The following is a 22,935-nucleotide window of genomic DNA, read 5'->3' as shown; positions in this document are numbered from 1 at the left end:
TTGCTGGAGGTTCCTACTCAATCTTTCCTAAAGGGAGGATGCATGCCTTTCTTCCCTCCTCTTTAATTTCTCTCTTTTTGGATAGACTGACAGCAGAAAGAACAGTAACTTGCACTTCACAGTCTCCTTAGCAGACTTGACTGATTTTGATAGTTGTTTCATCTTCATGGGAGATGCCACCCTTTGTATTTTGAGACGTGATGCCTGATGGTCTGTGACTTGCAGCTCTGTCTGTCGGCTCCTGGCACCCGTGATCTTTCAGATCAACTAAGTTTCCATGGGAAATCTATGTGGCGGGTAAATGGCCCGGTGTCCTGAAGGCAGCATGGAGTGGCATAGCCCAGTTTTGTTTTAGGCACACTCTGTCGGCAACATGGGGACACAGGGAGGATGCAAGGAGAAGTGGCTAAGGTTTGAGAGACAGCCTGTGTGAGATGGTGGCCCGTGATGGGGGACTAGAGGACTGCCAAGGGCAGGGGGACATGCAGGAGAAACTCCAGAGCTACATGAAGAGGACCTGATAAGGACTGCACAGGGCTGTGCGGGAGCAGGTACCTGGGGAACCGGCATCTCTTGGCTCAGGTGACTGGCCAATTGCATGGTGTTGATGCAAAGAGAAAAGCGGGAGTAGAAGCTTTCAGATTTTAAAAGGTGTAGAGGTTGCTGCATTCTTTTTTAGATTTTATTTATTTGACAGATACTGAGAGAGAGAGAGAGAGAGCACAAGCAAGGCGAGCGGCAGACAGAAGGAGAAGCAGGCTCCCTGCTGAGCAAGGAACCTGATGCAGGACTTGATCCCAGGACTCTGGGATCATGACCTGAGCCGAAGGCAGATGCTTCACTGAATGAGCCACCCAGGCGCCCCGAGTCTGCTGCATTCTTAACGTGACACAAGTCCATAATGCTAGGACTAGCTGTCTGGCCGGTAACTGGAAATTCCGATGTGGACATCAGGAGGGAAGTAAGTCTGAAAGCGTCCTTTCCACACTGGCGCCTTCCTCGACACAGAGCTTTCATGCGTTTCCATCTCTCCCACACCAAGTGAAGTGCCAGGCAACCCTTAAGCACTCCAAGGACGTGGCAAACTGAAAACTAGCCAATGCCGTAAGCCTTAAGCACAGCAGCTCTGAGTGTTCCACTGAGTCTCTGTGAAGGAAAGTATCACTGCTATCACTGTTCACATAGAGGCCAAGTGTTCTCTGGGGCTGTGGCGTTAGAAATCCATGAGGATCTAGCTGTTCTCTCTGACCTCGAGCAAAATACCTTGCCAGGGTCACCATCACATCAGCACTGATATTCAAGCTGGCCAGTTTCAATTCCGTGGCTCAGTATCTGCTCAAAATACATCTTTTTTTCTTTTTTAGAAGGAGTGTTTGTTCAGTATAGCCATAAACAGCTTTTTTTTTTTTTTTTTTTCATAAACAGCTTTAACCTCTGCCTTCACATGGGTCTGGCCTGTTTTTCCAGGGCTGAATTTGAGAAGTTTATTGTATCTTTATTCTGGACAGGCAGACAAGATGAAGTCGTATCAAATGCACACACTTTTGAAGGTAGGTACTTAAATACAGTGGAGATGCAGGTACACAAATCCAGCTACCCTATAAGTTTGATTGGAGAAAATCATCACGTCAAATATTTCTTGAGCACCTTCTATGCACTCGACATGGATGGAGTAGGGCTTGGGCCACAGCGTAAATATACTACCATCTGCCCTACTGTAAAGGTCGAGAGGAAATACACAGGAAAATTGAATGTAGGGTGGTTAGAGCCACCATGGGGACGAGCGGGATGTGGGGAGAAGCTTCCAAGCTTCTTTCCAGAGTGAGTATCTTAGCCTCTGACACATCAGTGAAGCATTGATGCCAATCACTGATGCATCCATGTGAGCCAGACTGCCCAGTAGGAAAAGGAAGGGTGACTCAGGAGATGGGGCAGCCCCCACAGATGCCTGGAGGCCAGAAAGAAGACGGAAGATTGAGAGTGCAGCGAGTGCTTCAGGCTGGCGGGACAGAGAGCGTGCAGGGTGGCGGCTGAGGGCTTAGGTTAATGTGCCCGTGGTGTGGCAAGACAAGGGACTACAGCTCAGCCTGCAATAGGGAGATGGTAGGCCGGCGGTGACAACCTAAACATCAGAGAGACCGTGATGTGGTCACGTCTGTGAGCCTCGCTTTAGCTGTTAATCCACGGGATTTAGATTTAAAAAAAAAAAAAAAAGTCATGTTTGAGCAACTGCGAGACACTGAATTATTAATAATTTATCCACTTGATATTTGTATTAGGTGTCCAGACCATAAATATATCAACTAATAATATTTTTTTTTAACAAATAATGCACTTAAAATAATAAAAGTGAATTTTCTGGGCTTTGTGATAGCTACTCCATGCATGAACTGATTCATTATCACCCAGAAAATAAAATATGTTTTCATATTTCTATCTCCTAGTTGCTTTCTGTTTTGTAACTATGGTGATCACACAACTTTTCATCCAAACTGGGCCTGTTTTGAGAGTGAAAGAGATGTTACGAATAATTATACAAAGACAACAGGCACGAGGGCGCCTGGGTGGCTCAGTCGGTTAAGCGACTGCCTTCGGCTCAGGTCATGATCCCAGGGTCCTGGGATCGAGCCCCGCATCGGGCTCCCTGCTCGGCAGGAAGCCTGCTTCTCCCTCTCCCACTCCCCCTGCTTGTGTTCCCTCTCTCGCTGTCTCTCTCTGTCAAATAAAAAAAAAAAAAAAAAAAAAAAAAGACAACAGGCACGAATATGAACTGTCCTGGGCAAACCAAATGTATGATTCTTATTCAAAATGTGCATTTCATTTTAAGAATGCTTAAGTGATTACAATCATTTAAAATTTGGGATAGTGTTTTGAAATGGAACATCCTTTCTTCTTTTAATTGGACTCATTTCACTCCTTTAATATTCTAAAGTTGGTGGACTACTCCATTTTGTTTCCCTAATTTCACCCTTACATTTTTGTCAGTATCCTGAGTAAATCCCGGGCTGAAATAGATGAAATAAAGATGATAAATCTCTTAACCATGACGCTCCCCAGCTGTTAAATGTGCATATAGCTTTCTAAAGCAGGATTTTCAAAGTCTAGGAGAAAATACTTCATTTTATTTTATTTTTTCTTAGCTCCCGAAACAGAAATTGGGATCAAATCCAATAAAAACTTTTATGACCAATGAAAAATGAAGCATTATTGAAATAAGAAAAAGGGAAGAAGTTGAAAGACTCACTAAGAGAGCTGCCAGACTGCAGCACCTCAACAGATCCCGATACAAAGGCTCAATATTCAGCTATTATTCAAGCTGGTGGCACATTATTATTCTTATAGATTGATACCTTTGCTTATTATCCCCTTGACTGCACACAAAACACAGTAATTTGAATCTAATAATGTCTGTAAAAACTTCCATTAATAATATAAAGTGTTATTAAAATATAAAAAAATTATCTATGGCCTGTTCTAATTGATTTTTGTTTCTATAATTGATGGGCTGAGTTTCATTGTACCTGGGTACACCAGGACAACTAACTTTGATAATAAAGGAAAATGATTGATTTCAGGGTTGAAATGAGGCAGTTTGGTAACAGTGCTTTGTCAGTTTTCTTAGCTCCCACAGAGAGCAGCACCACAGGGCTACACAGAGATCGACGGTAGACAACGGATACATATTTTTGAGTTTTATATAGTTCCGTGATGATTGAAATAGCGCAAGAAGATAAATCTCGTGCATGGCCATTTTATACAAATGGTACAAGGAGTCTGTCTTTGTTGAATGACTCCCAAACCCCTACTGAATAAAATCGAAGGAAAAAGCAATTTCACATAAGGCGCTCCTCCTGGTCTGGCCCTATACCTTGTTTCACCATTAACTGTTCATAGCCTGCTGCAACACACCTCCTAGTTTTTACTTCTGCTCTTCAAACATAGTTCCCACTTCTATGCATTGGCCAAAACCTCCTGACACAGCAATATTCAGCATGCAGTAATCTCCAGAACATCTTCCTGGAGTCCCCAGATTAATTTATATGTTCCGATTCTGTACTTTTCCAGCACTTTTTAGTTGTCTTCCTATTAGCAGCTGATGTGACATATTTGATTTATCAGCATGTAGGACTCTTTGCCCTTAGAGACTACAAGTTCTTCAAGGACAAGGGACTACTGAATAATCTCAGGATCTGGTAATGTATATAACAGGATTGGTGCTCACAAAATATGTCCTAATTTGAGCTAAAATTAAATGTATGTCTGTGCATTATTGTTTGTAGTTGTACCAACAGAGAGTTAAACCAGACAATGATTTCTAAGCAACTGCATCTTGGTGAAGTGAAAAGAGTATGGCTCTCACTTAGATAAACCTAAGTTTGAATCTCAGTGCTGCCGTGTCTCAGGGAGGTAAGAAAAAAAATAAATGTTAGAAAATGTAACCATGTTATATTATGTAGCATTCTATACATTTGGCCAGGGCATTTATCACATATAAAAATACTCAGTATTTGAATCATGTCATAATATAAACAGTTATCTTAAAGAAAGGCAACACAATGTATTAAAATAGCTGCACTTCACTTTTTTAAACATTGCTGTCAGATTAATTTTAATTTTTGTAACATAAAAGTGCCTCCAATAGCCACTACAAATTTCTTTGATTAGCAGTTTATAAACACAAACAAATAAGAAATTAGTTTAATTTACCTTAATAACCAAATCAAATTTCTGGTGAAAGTCTCTGTTTACTGGCTCCAGGAGACTAAGTTCTGCAGTCCTAGGATGCATATGGAAAAATCGTGGGTAATCCTCAGGAGTCCCTGAAAGACATTGAGATTTTAGCACATAATTGAGAACAATACATAATATGTGTGTGTGCTATATCTATTTCCCTTCATTAACTGAGGAACAGAATCACAATTTCATTACTAAATTAACTTTCAAAATTTATGCAGTCTGGGGAAAAGAGACACAAATGTGGTATATAATTAATTAGCTTATGAGTAAGAAGATGGAGAGTATTTTTTATTTCGGTGATTTTCCAAATATCTTTTATTAGGAGAGCTCGTTAATTAATTTGAAACTTCATCACGTGTAAAGAGATATTATGTGTAGGGAGAGCAAATTTTGAAGTATAAAATTGTGTTTTAATGGTGCATAAATCTTAATTATAGCCTGCATGGTCTTCCACCATAACTTGTAATAAACAAAGACTAGTAATTTGTACCAAATATCAAGCTGCTTGAAAATTAAAATGAACATATTCTGTTCCAGCTGGGCAAATATTTTTCTTAGGCAAGAATCCAGCTAATTATATCAATCATATTAAATAAAAATATACTGATGATACTGTTAATGCCTAGAGAGGATATTTTTTAAGTACAGGCATTTTAGTGAGTTGAAATACATTTCTTCCTGCAGAAGTTTCCTTCAGTTGCATTATCTTCCTGTGTATGATGTGACGGTCTTTTTCTCAAAGTGAAGAATAAGTAGAAGTCAAATCGTATAACTATACAGTATATGTATGCATTTGGCACAACAATAGCCATAAGAATGAAATAACCGTGGCTTCCAATTATTAAAGCCTACTGTGTACTAAATGCAAATAATCATCAATAAGTCTGTAAATCATTCCCATTTTACAGAGAAGGACTTGGCAACTTCAAGATATTTAATAATTTGTCCAAGACCAAAGAGACAATGTAAGACAAAGCCTGCATTCAAATCGAGGTTGCCAGAGTCAGACATAACCAAAACTGGATTAATTTCTATTCTTCCTTTGCTTCAACACTGAGACAAGAAGAGAAACTCTCCTGGGGTATTATGTGAGGGGAAATAAAAAAGTTTGCCAGTAAAATAGACTTGAAAATCCAGAAATGGTCAAAATTGCACATGGCAATTTAGCATATGATAAAGTAGTCATCTCAAAACAGTAGGGTAAATGGATTTTTGAATACTAGCATTTATCAAATAGAACAGCCATATTGGGAATGATAGAATTGCATCCATTTTTTATACTAGAGTAAATCCCAAATGGAGAGTATATTCATATATAATAAACAATGAAACAATACAAGTGCTAGTAATAGATGAAAAACATGGATGAATTCTACTATAATGTGAGAGTGGGCATCTCTCTCCTAACTATGGCTCAAAATGAAAAAGCAATAAGGGAATAGAGAGATAAATTTGATGACATTACAAAATAGCATGGTGAGACACAATAAACAAAGTAAAACCACAAGTGACAAACTAGGGAAAATATTTGCAATTAACAGACACAAAATGTTCATATCCCTAACATATGTAGATTTACAAATTAGGAAAGAAAAAGATCAGCAATACATTAAAAAAGATGGGGCTACAGAATGAAAAGAGTTCATTGAAAGAGACAGAAATGACTCTTGACCAAGTACAAAGATGCTCACCTTTATTCACAAGAAGAAAAATTCAAATTAAATTTGAGATTAAACTGAGATTCCATTTCCTATTTGTTAGATTAGTAATGGCCCAAAGTGGACACCATACTCTATTGGTAAGCCCGTGAGAAAACATGCACTTTCAGACATTTCTGGTATTATTAAAAGAGTGTTATAAAATCTATGATGGAAAATTTGGCATAGTCCATGAAAATGATGTGAGTATTGGGGAATTCTAAGAAGATGGCAAAGTAGGAAGCATTAGGAATCTATCTCTTCATGTAGACAACAATTGGCAAAATCTTTCTGATGTAACTCTTTTAAAACTCTGGAGTCTACTGAATCTTCCAAATTTCAGAGTCAGGTCTGGACAGTAAAATACAATTAATTTCTACCAATTATAGCTCTAAGCACAGTAGCCACTACCTATCTCCCAACCCTCTGCCACTTGGCAGGGAGCTGGGCCCATGTTCCTGGAGAATCTTATACACAGTTTGGGAGCAAGGTTCGGCAAAAAGGACCATGTCCTTCAAATAGCAGACATCTGTGCTCTCACAGGTGATTGCTGCTTCTCATCACAGAGGCGCAGGTGACTATTGTTGTCACACACACACACACACACCCATTGTTCCCATTGTTGTAAGTTCCTCCATTTAGGCTGAATTAATTTCCAGGAGATCTGAAGGGCCAGCATCGTTTTTACCCCCTTCATTTTTCTCTCCCCCCCCCCCCTGCTTAGAAGCCCAGCATTAAAGAGTAGGACATCCAAAAGCAACTGTACATGAGGGGAAATTAGAAAGTCACCATGCATACCCAGGGGAAAGCATAGGCTCAGAAATTACTTGAGGAGATCTTAAGTATTTACACTTCAGACTAGTCCTCAGCACAGAGACAGAATAGAACTGTAAAAAAAAATCAATCAATCAATCAACAAAAATAGAAACAAAAGCCAGTAAACCCTGGGAAAGTAAAAAATTCTGATTTCCAGAGTAACATTATTAGAATCAAATGTTCAATTTTCAACAACATAGAGTGTACATAAAAACAGAAAGATATGGCCCATTCAAAGGAAAAAAAAAGAGACCAAATCAACAGAAATTGCACCTCAAAAACACCTGATTGATGACCTACTAGACAAAGATGTTAAAACAACTGTATTAAAGATGCTTAAGGCACTAAAAATAGGAATAGACAAAGTCAAGAAACTGATATATGACCAAAATGGAAATATTAATAAAGATATAGAAAATCTAAAAAGAAACTATAAGAAATTCTGGAGCTGAAAATGACAATACTGAAATGAAAAGTTTACTAGAAAGATTCAAAGACAGATTGAGCAGGCAGAAGAAGGAATCAATAAACTGAAGATAGGGCAATAGAAATTATTGAGTCTGAGTAACAGAAAAGAAAAAAAAAAAGATTAAACAAAAGGGAACTGTGCCTAACTGACCTGTAGGGTACTATTAAGACAAACAGACACATTGTGGGAGTCTCAAAAGGAGAAAAGACAGAAAGGGGCAGAGAGAATGTTTTTAAAAAAAAATATCTTAAAATTGCCAAAGTTTGATGAGAGATAGAGATAGGGATCCAAAAAGCTCAATAAAATTCATGTAAGATGGATTTAAAGACACACCAAGACACTTCATAATCTAACTCAAAAGACAAAGAGAAGGAGAGAATCTGGAAAGTAGCTAGAGAGAAGTGACTCATTGTATACAAAGGATGCTCATTAAGATTATCAGCCTTTTTGCTATCAGAAACCTTGGAGGCCAGCAGACAGTGGCCCTATATATTCAAAGTGCTAAAGGAAAGCAAAACGTCAAAAAAGAATCCTATATCTGGCAAAACTGTCCATCTAAAGTGGCAGAAATATTAAGGTATTGCCAGATGAATGCTGAGGGAGTCCATTACCACTAGACCAGTGAGGACAGTAGGCTATAACCTGAAGCAGAGTGGGGAGTAAAGATCTCAGGAAAGTAAATATATGGGCAATTATAAAATCTAGTATTATAGTAATAAAAGTCTATAATTCCACTTTGTGGTTTCTACATAACTTCAGACACTAAGAAATTTAGGAGAATTCTTAGTGTATGTTTTCTGGCACATAATATATAAACATGTAAATTTGCTATACTTAAAAGGGTGAGGATTGGGCGCCTGGGTGGCTCAGTTGGTTAAGCGACTGCTTTCGGCTCAGGTCATGATCCTGGAGTCCCTGGATCAAGTCCCACATCGGGCTCCCTGCTCAGCAAGGAGCCTGCTTCTCCCTCTGACCCTCCCCCCTCTCATGTGCTCTCTCTCTCTCATTCTCTCTGTCTCAAATAAATTAAAAAAAAAAAACAACTTTAAAAAAAAAGGGTGAGGATTGAGCTGGAAAGGAACAGTTTTGTATGTAATTAAAGTTAAACTGGCATAAATTCAAGTTAGAGTGCTATGACTTTAGGATTCAAATATAATTCCCATGATGAAAACAAAGAAAACAATTACAGCATATACACAAAAGGAAATGAGAAAGGAATTTAAACTCTACAAAAAAAATCAACAAAACACAAAAGAAGATAGTACTAAAGGAAACGAGGGATGAGAAAGCTGTAAGATATATGGAAAACAAGTAGCAAGATGATAGAAGTCCCTCCTTATCACTAATGACTTTAAATGTAAATTAATTAAACTCTCCACTCAAAGATAGACAAATGGATTAAAAAAACATAATCCAACTATATCCTGCCTACAAGAGACTCACTTTAGATTCCAAGAAACAAATAAATTGAGAGTGAAAGCCTGACATATGCCATACCTTGAGGATAATATGATAAATGAAATAAGCTAGTCATAAAAAAGAAAATTACTGCATGATTTTACTTATATAAAGTACTTACAATCACAGAGACAGTAGGTAGAATCACGTATTCTAGAGGTTGTGGAGAAGAGGAGACTAGGGAATTATTGCTTGATGGGTATAGAATTTCAATTTTATAAAATGAAAAGAATTATAGACACACAAGCTTATGAATGAATTTAATAACACTAAACAGTATACTTAGAAATGGCTAAGATGGTAAACTGTATGTTATGTCTGTTTTACCACAATTAAAAATTGAAGAAATTTTTCTCTCTTTTTTTTTTTTGACCAGAAATCCCACTTCAAGGAATTTTTGCATTTTAATAATAAAAGATAAGTAATCATCTAAATATAGGTCTGGTTGAATAAATGCTGATGCATTCTCAAGTGGATAATAATTGAAATGACAAAAATGAATGATAAGTATCTTTACTCATTACTGTATTACTGTAGAGTTAACTTCAGTTAGATTTAGTGAAAAAACAACTTGGAGAAAAGTGCATTTAGTATTACTAACATTTAAGAAAGAGGAGTACACACACATGTAAATAAAAATACATATACATATGTGTATATATGAATATTAATAAAATGATAAACTACAACATTAAAAAAGTGTTACATATGAGGGAGAGATAGAATGTTGAGGGAATAGGCAATGAAGCTAGATTAAATTAACTATACCACTTTTTTTTAATTTTAGAGTCATATAAATATTACATATCATATAAAACATTGAATATAAGGGCAGTTAAAAAATAAAAATAAAATAATCTAAATGTTTCTTATCATAGAAAACTGGATTGCCATAGAAACTTAAGGAAATTTATGGCTATTCTCCAAGTTTTGATATTGTGGATATATAGGAATTTATGATCAGTCTCAGTCAAATGTTACTGATGAAAGAAACTCTTCCTTTGGTAGACAAAAGCAATTATGATATACAACTTATCTCCAGATGATTTTCAATGAAAACCTTCAAGTGACCCCTGAATATTAAGTACTTTGCAAAAGCCAGGCTATTATTGAAGTATAAAAATGTTTTCCAAGAACAGAAGTGCATGTCTAAGTTTAAGGACCCTACAGATTAATTTAATTTTCTCATTTAGAAAATGTGATATTCATTCCATTTAGCAAAAGTATACTTAATTCATCTGAAAAAGTTGCTTCTTGGTTCCAGTTCAAGATGGTGACATAGGAAGACCCTGAACTCACCTCCTTCATGGAACACACTAAATTATACCTATTAAAAGAACAGTTGCTCCTGAAGAACTACTGAGGGCTGACTGAACAGCTACTGAACAGCTAAAGAGAGTGAACAGCAAGAGAACAAGAGAGATGGAGACATGGTAAGGAAGGGAATCCCCCCGCCCCCATGCTTCGAACTGCAATGGGGAGGGACAGTACTGAGGGACCGGGAACAGAACCCTCTGTCCTTGGGCACAGAAATGAAGTGGTGGTTTAAAAGAACAACTAACATATAGAGGGGACAACACTAGAACTCCTCTAAGCACCAGGGGAACCACTGAATGCTCTCCAGGTCAAAGGGACTGGAGAATGACATGGTTCACATTCCAACCCCACCTTAAATTAAGCCTAGATCAGAGCAGAGTCCAGATACCATGGCAGGGGTCCAGTCATCTCAGTGAGCTTGTGACTTTAGGGAGCCCAGTGTCACAGGCCCACAACTTAGTCACTCTGGGGCACAGGAACAAAAGCATCACTTTAAGGGTGCCAGAGAACTGAGGGAACATTCTCTCCCCACCCAACCATAAAAGCCCAGACTGGAGCAGGGTCCAGCTCAACAGTGAGCTAGCAATCTCAAGGAACCCGGGGCCCACAAACCATACCAGTCACCTTGTAGTGCTGAGCACAGAAAACAAACTGTGGCTTTGTGTTTGCTCTTTAAAAAATATTTATTATATTATTATTATTATTATTATTATTATTATTATTATTATTTTACTTTTTAAAATTTTTTCTTTCCTTGGTTTGTTTTTATTTTTTCTCTTCTGTTTTCTTTTTTCTTTTTCTCATTTTTTTCTTTCTTCTTCTCTTCATTTATTTTCCTTTTTCTTTTATTATTATTTTTACCTTTATTCTTTCTATAAAAAGCCATGTTTTAAAAGAATAACTATCATTTACAGCTACAGCTCCAACCAACCAGCAAAACTCACCAAGCATTCACAGACTACAAAGGGAACATGTACAAAGGACCATTTGTTCAACTTTAGGACAAGTAGTCATTCTGCCCAATCCATAGAAACACTAACAGAAAGTCAAACAAAATGGAGAGACAGAATAATATGCTTCAAAAGTAAGAACAAGAAAAAAGCCTAAAAATAAATAAATAAATAAATAAACAGAGATAAACAAAATGCCTGATTAAGAATTTAAATTAATGATCATAAAGATACTCACTGGGCTGCAGAAAAGAATGGAAGAACTCAGTGAGACCTTCAATAAAGATAGCTAATATTAAAAAGAACCAGAGTTGAAGAATATAACATGTAAAATAAAAAACAACAGCAACAACACTATAGGGAATCAACAGTAGATGAGAGGACACAGAAGAAAGTATCAGCCATCTGGAAGATAGGGTAATGGAAAGCACATGAGCAAAGCAGGAAAAAGAGAAAAGAATTTTAAAAAAATGAGGATAGACTATGAGATCTCCTGGACATTGAGTGAACAAACATTCACATTATAGGAGTCTCAGAAAAAGAAGAGAGAAGGGTTTAAAAACTTTATTTGTTTTTGATTTTTTTTAAAGATTTTATTTGACAGAGAGAGACACAGCAAGAGAGGGAACACAAGCAGAGGGAGAGGCAGAAGCAGGCCTCCCGTAGAGCAGGGAGACCAATGCGGGGCTTGATCCCAGGACTCTGGGATCATGACCTGAGCCAAAGGCAGAACTTAATGACTGAGCCACCCAGTCACCCCTAAAAACTTTATTTGAATTATAATTGAAAACTTCCCTAACCTAGGGAGGGGAAATAGACATTCAATCCAAGAAACACAGAGAGTTCCAAACAAGATAAACCCAAGGAGGTCCACACCATAGCACATAATAATTAAAATGTCAAAGGTAGAAGATAAAGAGAGAATCCTAAAAACAATGAGAGAGAAACATAAACGTAGGTTTATGTATCAGCTGGTTTTTCAGCAGAAAATCTGCATGCCAGAAAGGAGTAGCATGATATATTCAAAATGCCAAAAGAAAAAAAAAAAAATCCTACAACCAAGAATACTTTACCCAGCAAGGTTATCATTCAGATTTGAAAGGGAGATAAAGAGTTTCCCAGACAAATAAAATATAAAGGACTTATCACCACTAAACCAGCCTAACACAAAATGTTAAGGCCACTTCTCTAAGTGGAAAAGAAATGGCCACAATTAGACATAAGAAAAATATGAATAAAAAGATGTTAAATATGACAATACACACACACACACACACACACACAGTGGAGAAGGGAGTAAAAAAAAAAGAAGGGGGAAAAGAAATATTTCTTCTTTTTCTGTTTTTTTTTTTTTTTCTTTTCTTTTCAGAATGTGTTTGTGCTTAAATGACCACTAAATTAATATGGACTGCTATTTACTTAGGATGTTATCTATGAACCTTATGAAAATGACAAACATATAAATAATAGTGAGAAAGAAGGCTAAAGAAACACTACAGATACTCATTGATCACAAAAAAAAAAAAAAAGCAAGAGAAGAAAGGAACAAAGAAGAACAACAAAAACCCAGAAAACGGATTTTAAAAATGTCAATAGCACATACCGATCAATAATTACTCAAAATATAAATGGCCTAAGTGCTCAAAACAAAAGGCACAGGGTGACAGAATAGATAAAAACAAAACAAAAACAAAAATAAAATAAAAACAGGACCCATCTATATGCTGCCTACAAGAAACTCGCCTCAGAAATAGATGCATACAGATAGAAAGTGAAGAGATGAAGAAGCATTCACCATGAAATGGAAGTGAAGTGGAAAAAAAATAAAGCAAGGGTAGCAATAGTTAAATCAGACATAATAGACTGTAAAACAAAAACTGTGATGAGAGACAAGGAAGGACACTACCTAATTATAAAGGGATCAATCCAACAAGAAGATACAACTGTAAATATCTACACTCAACACTGGAGCACCTAAGTACATAAAGCATATATTGATGGACATTAAGAGAGAAACTGATGGTAACACAATAATAGTAGGAAACACTAACAAATCAGTTACATCAATGGATAGATCATCCAGATGGAAAATCAACAAGGAAATGTTTTTGAGTAACACATTGGAGCAGACTGACATAACAGAGAGAAACAGAACATTCCCTCCACAAACAAGAGGATACACATTCTTTTCAAGTGCACATGGAACATTATCCAGAACAGATCACATATTAGACAATTAAACAAGCCTCAATAAACAAGAAGCTTGAAATCATACCATGCATCTTTCCTGACCACAATGTTATGAAACTAGAAATAAATCATAATAATTGGAAAAATCATGAACATGTGGACACTAAACAACATGATACTAAACTACCAACGGGCTAATGAAACAGTCAAAGAAGAAATAAAAAAATACATGGAGGCAAATGAAAACAAGGACTCAATGGTCCCAAATCTCTGGAACACAGTGAACACAGTTGTAGGAGGAAGTATTTGGCAATACAGACCTGCCTCAAGAAACAAGAAAAAAACTGAAATAAACAATCTAACCTTACGCTTAGAGGAACTAGAAAAAGGACAAACAAAGCCCAAGTTGAGTAGAAGACAGTAAATAATAATGGTCAGAGAAGCAATAAATAAGTAGGAGCTAAAAAATTAGAAAAAAAAAAAATCAATGAAACTAGGAGCTGGTTCTCTGAAAAGAAAAATAAAATTGACAAACCTTTAGCCAGACTCATCAAGAAATAAAGAGAAAGGACCCAAATAAATATAATCAAATGAGAGAGTAGAAGTAGTAATTAGCACCACAGAAATACAAAGGATTAGGGGCGCCTGGGTGGTACAGTTGGTTAAGTGTCTGACTCTTGGTTTTGGCTCAGGTTGTGATCTCAGGATCATGAGATTGAGCCCCATGCTCAGCGCAGAGTCTGCTTAAGACTTCCTCTCTGAGTACAGATTCTTTGCCTCTAACTTTAAGACTCTCTCTTTGAGTACAGATTCTTTGCCTCTTTGGTTAGATTTATTCCTAGGTATCTTATGGTTTTGGGTGCCACTGTAATGGGATCGACTCCTTAATTTCTCTTTCTTCTGTCTTGTTGTTGGTGTATATGAATGCAACTGATTTCTGTGCATTGATTTTATATCCTGCCACTTTACTGAATTCCTGTATGAGTTCTAGCAGTTTTGGGGTGGAGTCTTTGGGGTTTTCCACATAAAGTATCATATCATCTGCAAAGAGTGAGAGTTTGACTTCTTCTTTGCCAATTTGGATGCCTTTGATTTCTTTTTGTTGTCTGATTGCTGTGGCTAGGACTTCCAATACTATGTTGAATAGCAGTGGTGATAGTGGACATCCCTGCCGTGTTCCTGACCTTAGGGGGAAAGCTCTCAGTTTTTCCCCATTGAGAATGATATTTGCTGTGGCTTTTTCATAGATGGCTTTTATGATATTGAGGTATGTACCCTCTATCCCTACACTCTGAAGAGTTTTAATCAGGAAAGGATGCTGTACTTTGTCAAATGCTTTTTCTGCATCTATTGAGAGGATCATATGATTCTTGTTCTTTCTTTTATTAATGTACTGTATCACATTGATTGATTTGCAGATGTTGGACCATCATTTCACCAAAGAAAGTGAATTAGTAATAAAAATTGACCCCAAAAATAAAAATTCCAGGACCAGATAGATTCACAAATTAATTATATCAGACATTTAAACAAGAGTTAATACCTATTCTTCTCAAACTATCCCTAAAATATTTGAGGAAGGAAAGCTTCCAAATACATTCTATGAGGCCAGTATTACCCTGATACCAAAAGACACCACACAAAAAAAGAAAACTGCAGGCCGATATCTCTGGTGAACATAGACACAAAAATCCTCAAGAAAATATTAGCAAGTTACATACAATACATTGAAAAGATCATTCATCACAACTTTGTGGGATTTATTCCTAGACTGCAAGGATGGTTCAATATTTGTAAATCCATCAACATCATACAACATATCAACAAAATGAAGGATAAAAATCATATCATCTCAATAGATGCAGAAAAAGCAATTGACAATATTTAATATACATTCATGATAAAAATTATTAACAAAATTGGGTCAGAGGGAGCATACCTCAACATAATAAAGGCCATATAAGAAAAACTCACAACTAACATCATAGACAATGGTGAAAAACTGAGAGCTTTCCCTTTAAGGTCAGGAGCAAGACAAGGATGTCCACTCTCATCACTTTTATTCAATATAGTACTGGAAGTCTTAGTCACAGCAATCAGACAAGAAAAAGAGGTAAGAGGCATCCATATTGGTAGAGAAGTTAAACTGTCACTATTTGTGGATGGTATGATAATATACATAGGGAACCCTAAAGACCGCCAAAAAACTACTAGAAGTAATAAGTGAATTCAGTAAAATGTCAGGATATAAAAATAATAATAAAAAATCAGTAGTGTTGCTATACACAAACAACAAAGTTGCAGAAAGAGAGATTTAAAAACAAACAAACCAACCAAAATTTACAATCATATCAAAGATAATAAAATACGTAGGAAAACCCTCAACAAAAGAGGTGAAATATCTGTACTCTAAAAACTATAAAATACTGATGAACAGATATGAAAAGGACACAAACAAATGGAAAGATATTCCATGCTTGTGGATTGGAAAAATTAATATTGTCAAAATGTCCATGTCACCCAAAGCAATCTACAGATTCCATGCAATCCACATCAAAACACCAACAACATTTTTCACAAAACTAGAACAAATAATACTAAAATTTGTATGGGATCACAGAAGACCTTGAATTGCCAAACCAATCCTAAGAAAGAACAAAGCTGGAGGTATCACAATCACAGATTTCAAGATATACCATAAAGCTATAGTAACAAAACAGTATGGTACTGGGACAAAAATAGACACACAGATCAACAGAACAGAAGAGGGAGCCCAGAAATAAACCCATAATTTATATGGTCAATTAATCTCCAACAAAGGAGCCAACAATAAGCAATGGGAAAGAGACAGTCTTTTCAATAAATGGTGCTGGGAAAACTGGACAGCTACATGTAAAAGAATGAAACTAGACTAGTTTCTAACACATTACACAAAAATAAATTCAAAATGGATTAAAGATCTACATATGACACCTAAAATCATAAAAATCCTGAAGAGAACACAGGCAGTAATTTCTCTGGTATTAGCCATTGCAACATTTTTCTAGATAATGTTGCCTAAGGTCAGGAAAACAAAAGCAAAAATAAACTGTTGCGACTACATCAAAATAAAAAGTTACTACACAGCAATTATATTATTATAAATAAATAAATCAATATATTATTACAGTATTATATTTATTTATATTATCACAATTATCATTATTATTCTTGGTCTACTTGCATGGGAAAGACCAAGATCCTACCCTATCTTCTGAGTCAGAATCTGTGAAAAGCAAGGTCAGAAATGTGTACCCTGGAAAATCTCTAAAGCTTGAGAACAACCAAGTTATGGTATATAAAATGCCCATACCTGTTGTTTAAACATAAAAACAAGTATAAAAATCAGGAACTAAACATAAAACAAGTATAAAAATCAGGAACTAAATTTTTGCTGATAGAACCACCATTTTTCTGACTATGCAGATTCAAATCCCCAAGTTTCTTTCTTATGATTCCCCATGTGTTACCCATGTGACTCTTCCTTGCTTGTGTCACTGCCACTCTCTCATCCTGTGTACTGGGGTGTTTTTTTCTGTAGTCCTACTCTGCTTCCCCATCTAAAGCCTTGTCCTCTCATGCTTGTACCACTCCAATAGCCTCCTAAGTCTTCTGACATTCCAGCCATTTATAATAAGTAAGGTAAACATGCTAAAAAGCCACTTTAATCTTCCAATTGTGAAGACAAAATTTTACCTGTTGTTTACTGCAGTGATCCCCAAAGTGTGATTTATTTACTGGTATAATTTACATACAATTAAATGCACAGATAAGCTTCAGTGTTTTTGGAGAATTGTATAGACCCAAGTAACCAAAGCCCATATTAAAACATTAATTTTCATTCATTTTGTCCAAAAATAATACAAAAATATGCCTAACAAATATTTAATATTCCAGGGGACTCTTACTGCTCTTGGCATGTGGGTAGCAACATTGGCAAGGAGCCTTGAGGGAGGTGTGGAGACTATGCAGTGTGGACGGGAGGACAGAAACACTCCCCCTGTGGGTCTGCTTTCAGCATATTGCAGTGAGTTTTGGTTCATATATGACCAATTAAAGTGACCTGTGTTTTGTAGCATTCATTTTTCACCAAACTAATACAAAAATGAGTAACAAGCTGAGAAATATTTCCTCAAGTGGACTTCAGATTAAAGATAACACTAATGGTGCATGGAAAAGTGAATACCAGGAAAGAGGCAGGATGCTCACTCCCTGGACTTAATCAGTCATGTCATTAGGTCACATCATGAAGACCTAAGCAGATCAAGTCAGCCTGATGATTTTAAACAATTAGTAGAATTACTTGAAATGTGGACTTATATCCAATACAATTAATAGTAATCGTAGCTCTATGCAACTGTTGAGCATTGAAGTTTTAACTAGTGATTATGCATGCATAATTATGAAACATTAGAGGGCTTACTCAACTTATTTTTAACTCATGGGATAAGGAATGAAAAAGTTATGTCTTCAATCCAACATGTAACTATTTTAAGGTAACATGTACACAAATTACCTGAAGTAGATGAGAGATAGCTACAGATTTTGTGCCTTCTTGAATAAGGGCTAGACTCCTGCTTGATTTGATCAGTGGTTGGTAGTGGAAATGATGTCATTCCAGTGCTGGGACTAAGCTTTGAGAAGACTGGTAGCCTTCACTTTTAGCTTCTTAGAAGTCAATGACCAGTGCTGTGAAGAAGGCTATAGAATAAGGTGAGGCCCAAGGAAGGGGAGAAGTGAGTAACCACCCTGGATGTCTATATCCCTGGGCTAGCTCCCAGCACACATTTGAGTAGCCTCAAATACACTGTGAGAGAAGCAGAAGACCTGACTTCTTGATCCCAATCAACCCACACAAATATGAGATATATATTGAATATAATACCAAGTTGCTGTCATTTTAGGTCACTAATCTTTTGAGTGATTTATTGTACAAGAACAGACAACTAAAGCATTACCCACTATCTCTACAGCTTCCCTCATGTTTCCCCAGCTTATATTATTTTCATGAATTTTGGTTGATTTCCACACAGTTACTTGCCCTGAACTTTATCGTTTTTCCCACTGGCTGTAATAGGTTAATGACTAGAGTAACATAGCAAACCAAGTATTGAGAATAGTAAAGCCTTCCCACAAACCCAGGGTCATGATCCTTTGGGCTATTACTTGAGAAAGAAATAGACTTCTATTTGATTTAAGCCACTGTGTTTTGGAGGTTTTCTTTCTTTCTTTTCTTTTCTTTTCTTTTCTTTTCTTTCTTTTCTTTTCTTTTCTTTTTTTCTTTTCTTTCTTCCTTCCTTCCTTCCTTCCTTCCTTCCTTCCTTCCTTCCTTCCTTCCTTCCTTCCTTCCTTCCTTCTTTCCTTCCTTCCTTCCTTCCTTCCTTCCTTCCTTCCTTCCTTCCTTTCTTTCCTTTCTTTCCTTTCTTCCCTTTCTTTCCTTTCTTTTTCTTCTTTCCTTCCTTCCCTCCTTCCTTCCTTTCTTCTTTTTTATTATGTTATGTTAATCACCATACATTACATCATTAGTTTTTGATGTAGTGTTCCATGATTGTTTGCATATAACATCCAGTGCTTGATGCAGTACGTTCTTTATAGAAGTATCTAAGCTTGTACCTTTACTAATATAAACACTCCCTACCCCATTACTATAGATCATATAACTTATCTTTGGATTCAATCAATGCTCTCATTTTTAGCAGATCTATTTTTGTGAGTTCCAGTATTTCTAGCTTATTATTCTACACTATGTGATCTTTATGGGGGACAGGACAAGAAGCTCAATATGTTTAAAATGAATTTCTAAACACATTTAGAACAATTTCCAGGGGAAGCCATAAAGATATGAATAATACTGATACTCAGTACTATGACCTGTGTAGTAGGAGAAACATCTTCCAATAATGTGTGCTATAAAATCAAACTTCTCTCATGCCTACATAATAATAATAATACTTCACAATACTCCAGCTTTTTAGCCAGTAATAAGTTTCTGATAATAGTGAAGAATAACCCACAGAATCCCAAAAGGAAAAGAAGAAAATTTCTGAATTAGTGGAGGTTATTCAAAATTAGAATCAACATCCTGGAAAATAGAAAGGCCTGAGGGAAGGCAACTCACAGACTATGTGTGAGGTTACTTAATGTTTGAAAGGCCAGCGTGTAAACAAGGATGCAGTTATTAGGTGTATGGCACTGGGAAAACAAAGCTAAACAAGAAAAGTAAAAGCAAATAAATAGAAATTCTGGGCTCTCCCTCCAGTATTTGTGAAATTTGAAATATACAAAAGAGGGAATTCCTTTTTCAATTTAAAATATATATTAAAATCTGAATCTTCCTCAGGGCTTTTCCAACATGAGCATCCTGTACACTTGAGCACAAAAATACTAATATTTAATAATGTTCATCTGAGTTAATGCGTGCTTGTAAAAAATGTTTGAACCCGAGTTTTCGGGATTGGTGTCTCCATTCTTAACCAATGTGTGACACCAACTCTTCAGTTGCTAGGATATTCATAATATTATCACAATTACCATACTTACTTTGAATAAGGAAAAGTAGCTATTGATTATATTTTAATATTTACATGTTAGTATGTAACATCTATCTTATATTTATTATTTTTTTAAAGATTTATTTATTTATTTTAGAGAGAGAGCATGTGTGTGAGGGGGGGAAGGGGAGAGGGAGAGGGGAAGAAGATTCCCCCTGAGTGCTGAGCCTGACTTGTGGTTCCATCTCAGGACCCTGAGGTCATGTCCTGAGCAGAAACCAAGAGTCAGATGCTTAACCGACTGAGCCACCCAGGCTCCCCTATATATTATATTTAATACATATTACTTGTCATACACTAGGTGCTCAGATAAGAGTACCCAACATTACAAAATACTAATATTACAAGCCAGTATTATAAACTAAAAGTTAGTAGATCTTCTTATATTATTGGAAGTAAATACACACTCCATCATATCTTTGTTAATGACGGTGTGGGAACTGTCATGGAAATGCCCTTCTTTGTCTCTTGTGAGAGCTTTGGACTTAAAGTTGATTTTGTCCTATAAAAGTATTGCTACCCCTGCCCTCTGTGGGTTTACATATGCCAGAAATACATTTCCATGCCTTCACTTTCAGCCCACTAGTGTCCTCAGGCTTAAGTGAGTCTCCCTTTGGCAGCTTACAGTTGGATCTTCTTAAAAAAATCCATTTAGCCAGTCTATGTCTTTTAATTGGAGATTTTAAACCACTTACAACTGGAGTAATTATTGATGGGTAAGGACTAACTCTCGCCACCTTATTGATACATGTTTTGCAGGGCAGCCCAGTGAGGGTGGATCAAAGCTGCAACTCAGGGCTAACTGGTCATCCACAGAGCAGCAAGCAGCTGGGCCCCAGGGATGGCAGACACACTGTGACTTAGGACCCCAAAAGCAGGGCACAGCAGGGACTGCACCCTGGGGTAGGTCTCAGTGCAGTGACAGTTTCAGCTCCAGGAAGGAGACAGAGCCAAGGGCTCTGCGCAGCTCTGTCAGCTAGATTCGGCATTGGTGAGGACTGTAGGGTCCTTCCTAGCAAAGGCAGCAAATGCCCATGATGGGGACGTTTGCTGGGATTCCCCTGCTCTCCTGGTCCCGTGAGGTGGAGTCCCTCCAAGGGGACCCCTCCTGGCACCGAACTGCTCAGATTGGGGGAAGACATAATACAGGTAAAAGGCTATTGCTTTCCTATGTGGGAATCCTCAGTCTGTAGGCCCTGTAGAGTTTCTGCTGTTTTCACTGTTGTAGTCCAGAACTTTCCCAGAGCAATTGCCATCAGTCTGTAGTTATTTATTATTTTGTTATTTTTGTGGGCAAGACAGGAGTTGGGGCCTCCTAGCCCTCCATTTTGCTGACATCACCTTCTCTGTATTTTTACTTACAAAAATAAAATTCTTCCTTTCACTTAGTTAGAAATTTTATAGTTTCCCTTTAGTTTTGATGCTGTGGTTCTATGGTTTTCCTATTTAAACAGAGTGAGTTCTAGTTCTTCAAACTTCTCAAGATTTTCTTTGAGCCTAACAAAATTTTTAAATAAATCTATCTTGGGTTTTTAAAAACAATTTGAAAAGAATGTGTATTTCTCTTTTCTTTTATTTTTTCTATTTTCATCCTCTTAGTCACGATCACTATATGTTTATTGAATTTTTATCAACTTGATCTAAGTTCTAAGAAGGTAGCTTTAAAATCTTTCACTATGATAATGGTTAAATTAAAATCTCCCTGTATTTCTAACAGTGTTTGTTTTATATGAGTTTCAGTGACATGTCATTAATTTACACTTAATCGGGGTTTGGTTTTGTCAGATTTTGTTTCTGCATCTTTTGAAGTAATCATGGTTTTTTTTAATCCCTTTTTGCTTATTACTGTGGTGTATTACACTGGCTTATTTGTAAATAAAACCAACCTTGCATTCATGGGATAAATTCCTTTTGGTCAAAGCGCATAATCCTGTTTATAAACTGCTGGATTTGATTTGCTAGTATTCAAATGAGAAAATCTACATCTATATTCCTAAGGGATATTGTTGTATAACTTTCCATTCTTGTGATGTCTTTGGCTAGTTTTGGTATCACTGTGATTCTAGCCTCCCAGAATGAATTAGGTAGTATACCCTGCTCTTTTATTTTTTGGAAGAGTTTCAGAAGGATAGGTGTTAAATCTTTTTTTTTTTTTTTTTTAAGTTTGGTGGAATTCACTGGTCAAGACTTCTGGTCTTGGGTTTTCCTTTGAGAAGTTTTTTGATGAATATATCAATGTCCTTACAGGTCATAAGTTTGCTCAGAATTTTCTGTCTTCTTGAGTCTGTTTCAATAGCTTGTGTCTTTCTAGCAATTTGACCATTGTAGTTTCCTAATTTTTGCATGATTGTATGTAATATGCCCTATATTTTCATGTCTAAAAGGTCAGCAATAAGGTCCTTTATTTCATTCTAGAGTGAGTAAATTGTTTCTTCTCTTTTATATTCTTGATCAACATAGCTAGAGCTTTATTAGTTTTGCTGTTCTTTTCAAAGAATGAATTTTTAGTTTCATTGATATTAATTTCCACTCTAGTCTTTATTTGAAAAGAATGTGTATTTCTCTTTTCTTTTTTTTCCCCATCTTAATCCTCTTAGTCACTTAATCACTAGACACTTATTGAATGCTTTTTCTGTTTTAGTTTTCTCTGTTTTAGTTTACTCATCCTTTTCCAGTTGGTGTGAAGGATTACAATGTTGATAAGATTTTTC

At 36.5% G+C, this 22,935-nt stretch overlaps 1 protein-coding gene across 8 annotated transcripts in view; it reads right to left on the bottom strand.

Annotated features, from left to right (window-relative positions):
- The window catches only part of PCDH15 (protocadherin related 15), a 794,976-nt gene that overhangs the window by 353,177 nt on the left and 418,864 nt on the right, over positions 1–22,935 (bottom strand). For all 8 annotated transcript variants that reach the window (XM_045877695.2, XM_045877694.2, XM_045877690.2 and 5 more), the window contains one exon: positions 4,708–4,820. In XM_045877695.2, coding sequence (XP_045733651.1) covers positions 4,708–4,820 — 113 coding nt within the window. The remainder of the gene's footprint in view (positions 1–4,707; positions 4,821–22,935) is intronic.

Source organism: Mirounga angustirostris, unplaced genomic scaffold (genome assembly GCF_029215605.1).
Source record: "Mirounga angustirostris isolate CCGP_5_RB_7025 unplaced genomic scaffold, mMirAng1.0.hap1 SCAF_6, whole genome shotgun sequence".
Taxonomy (NCBI): Eukaryota; Metazoa; Chordata; class Mammalia; order Carnivora; family Phocidae; genus Mirounga; species Mirounga angustirostris.
This window is presented reverse-complemented; position numbering and strand designations above follow the sequence as displayed.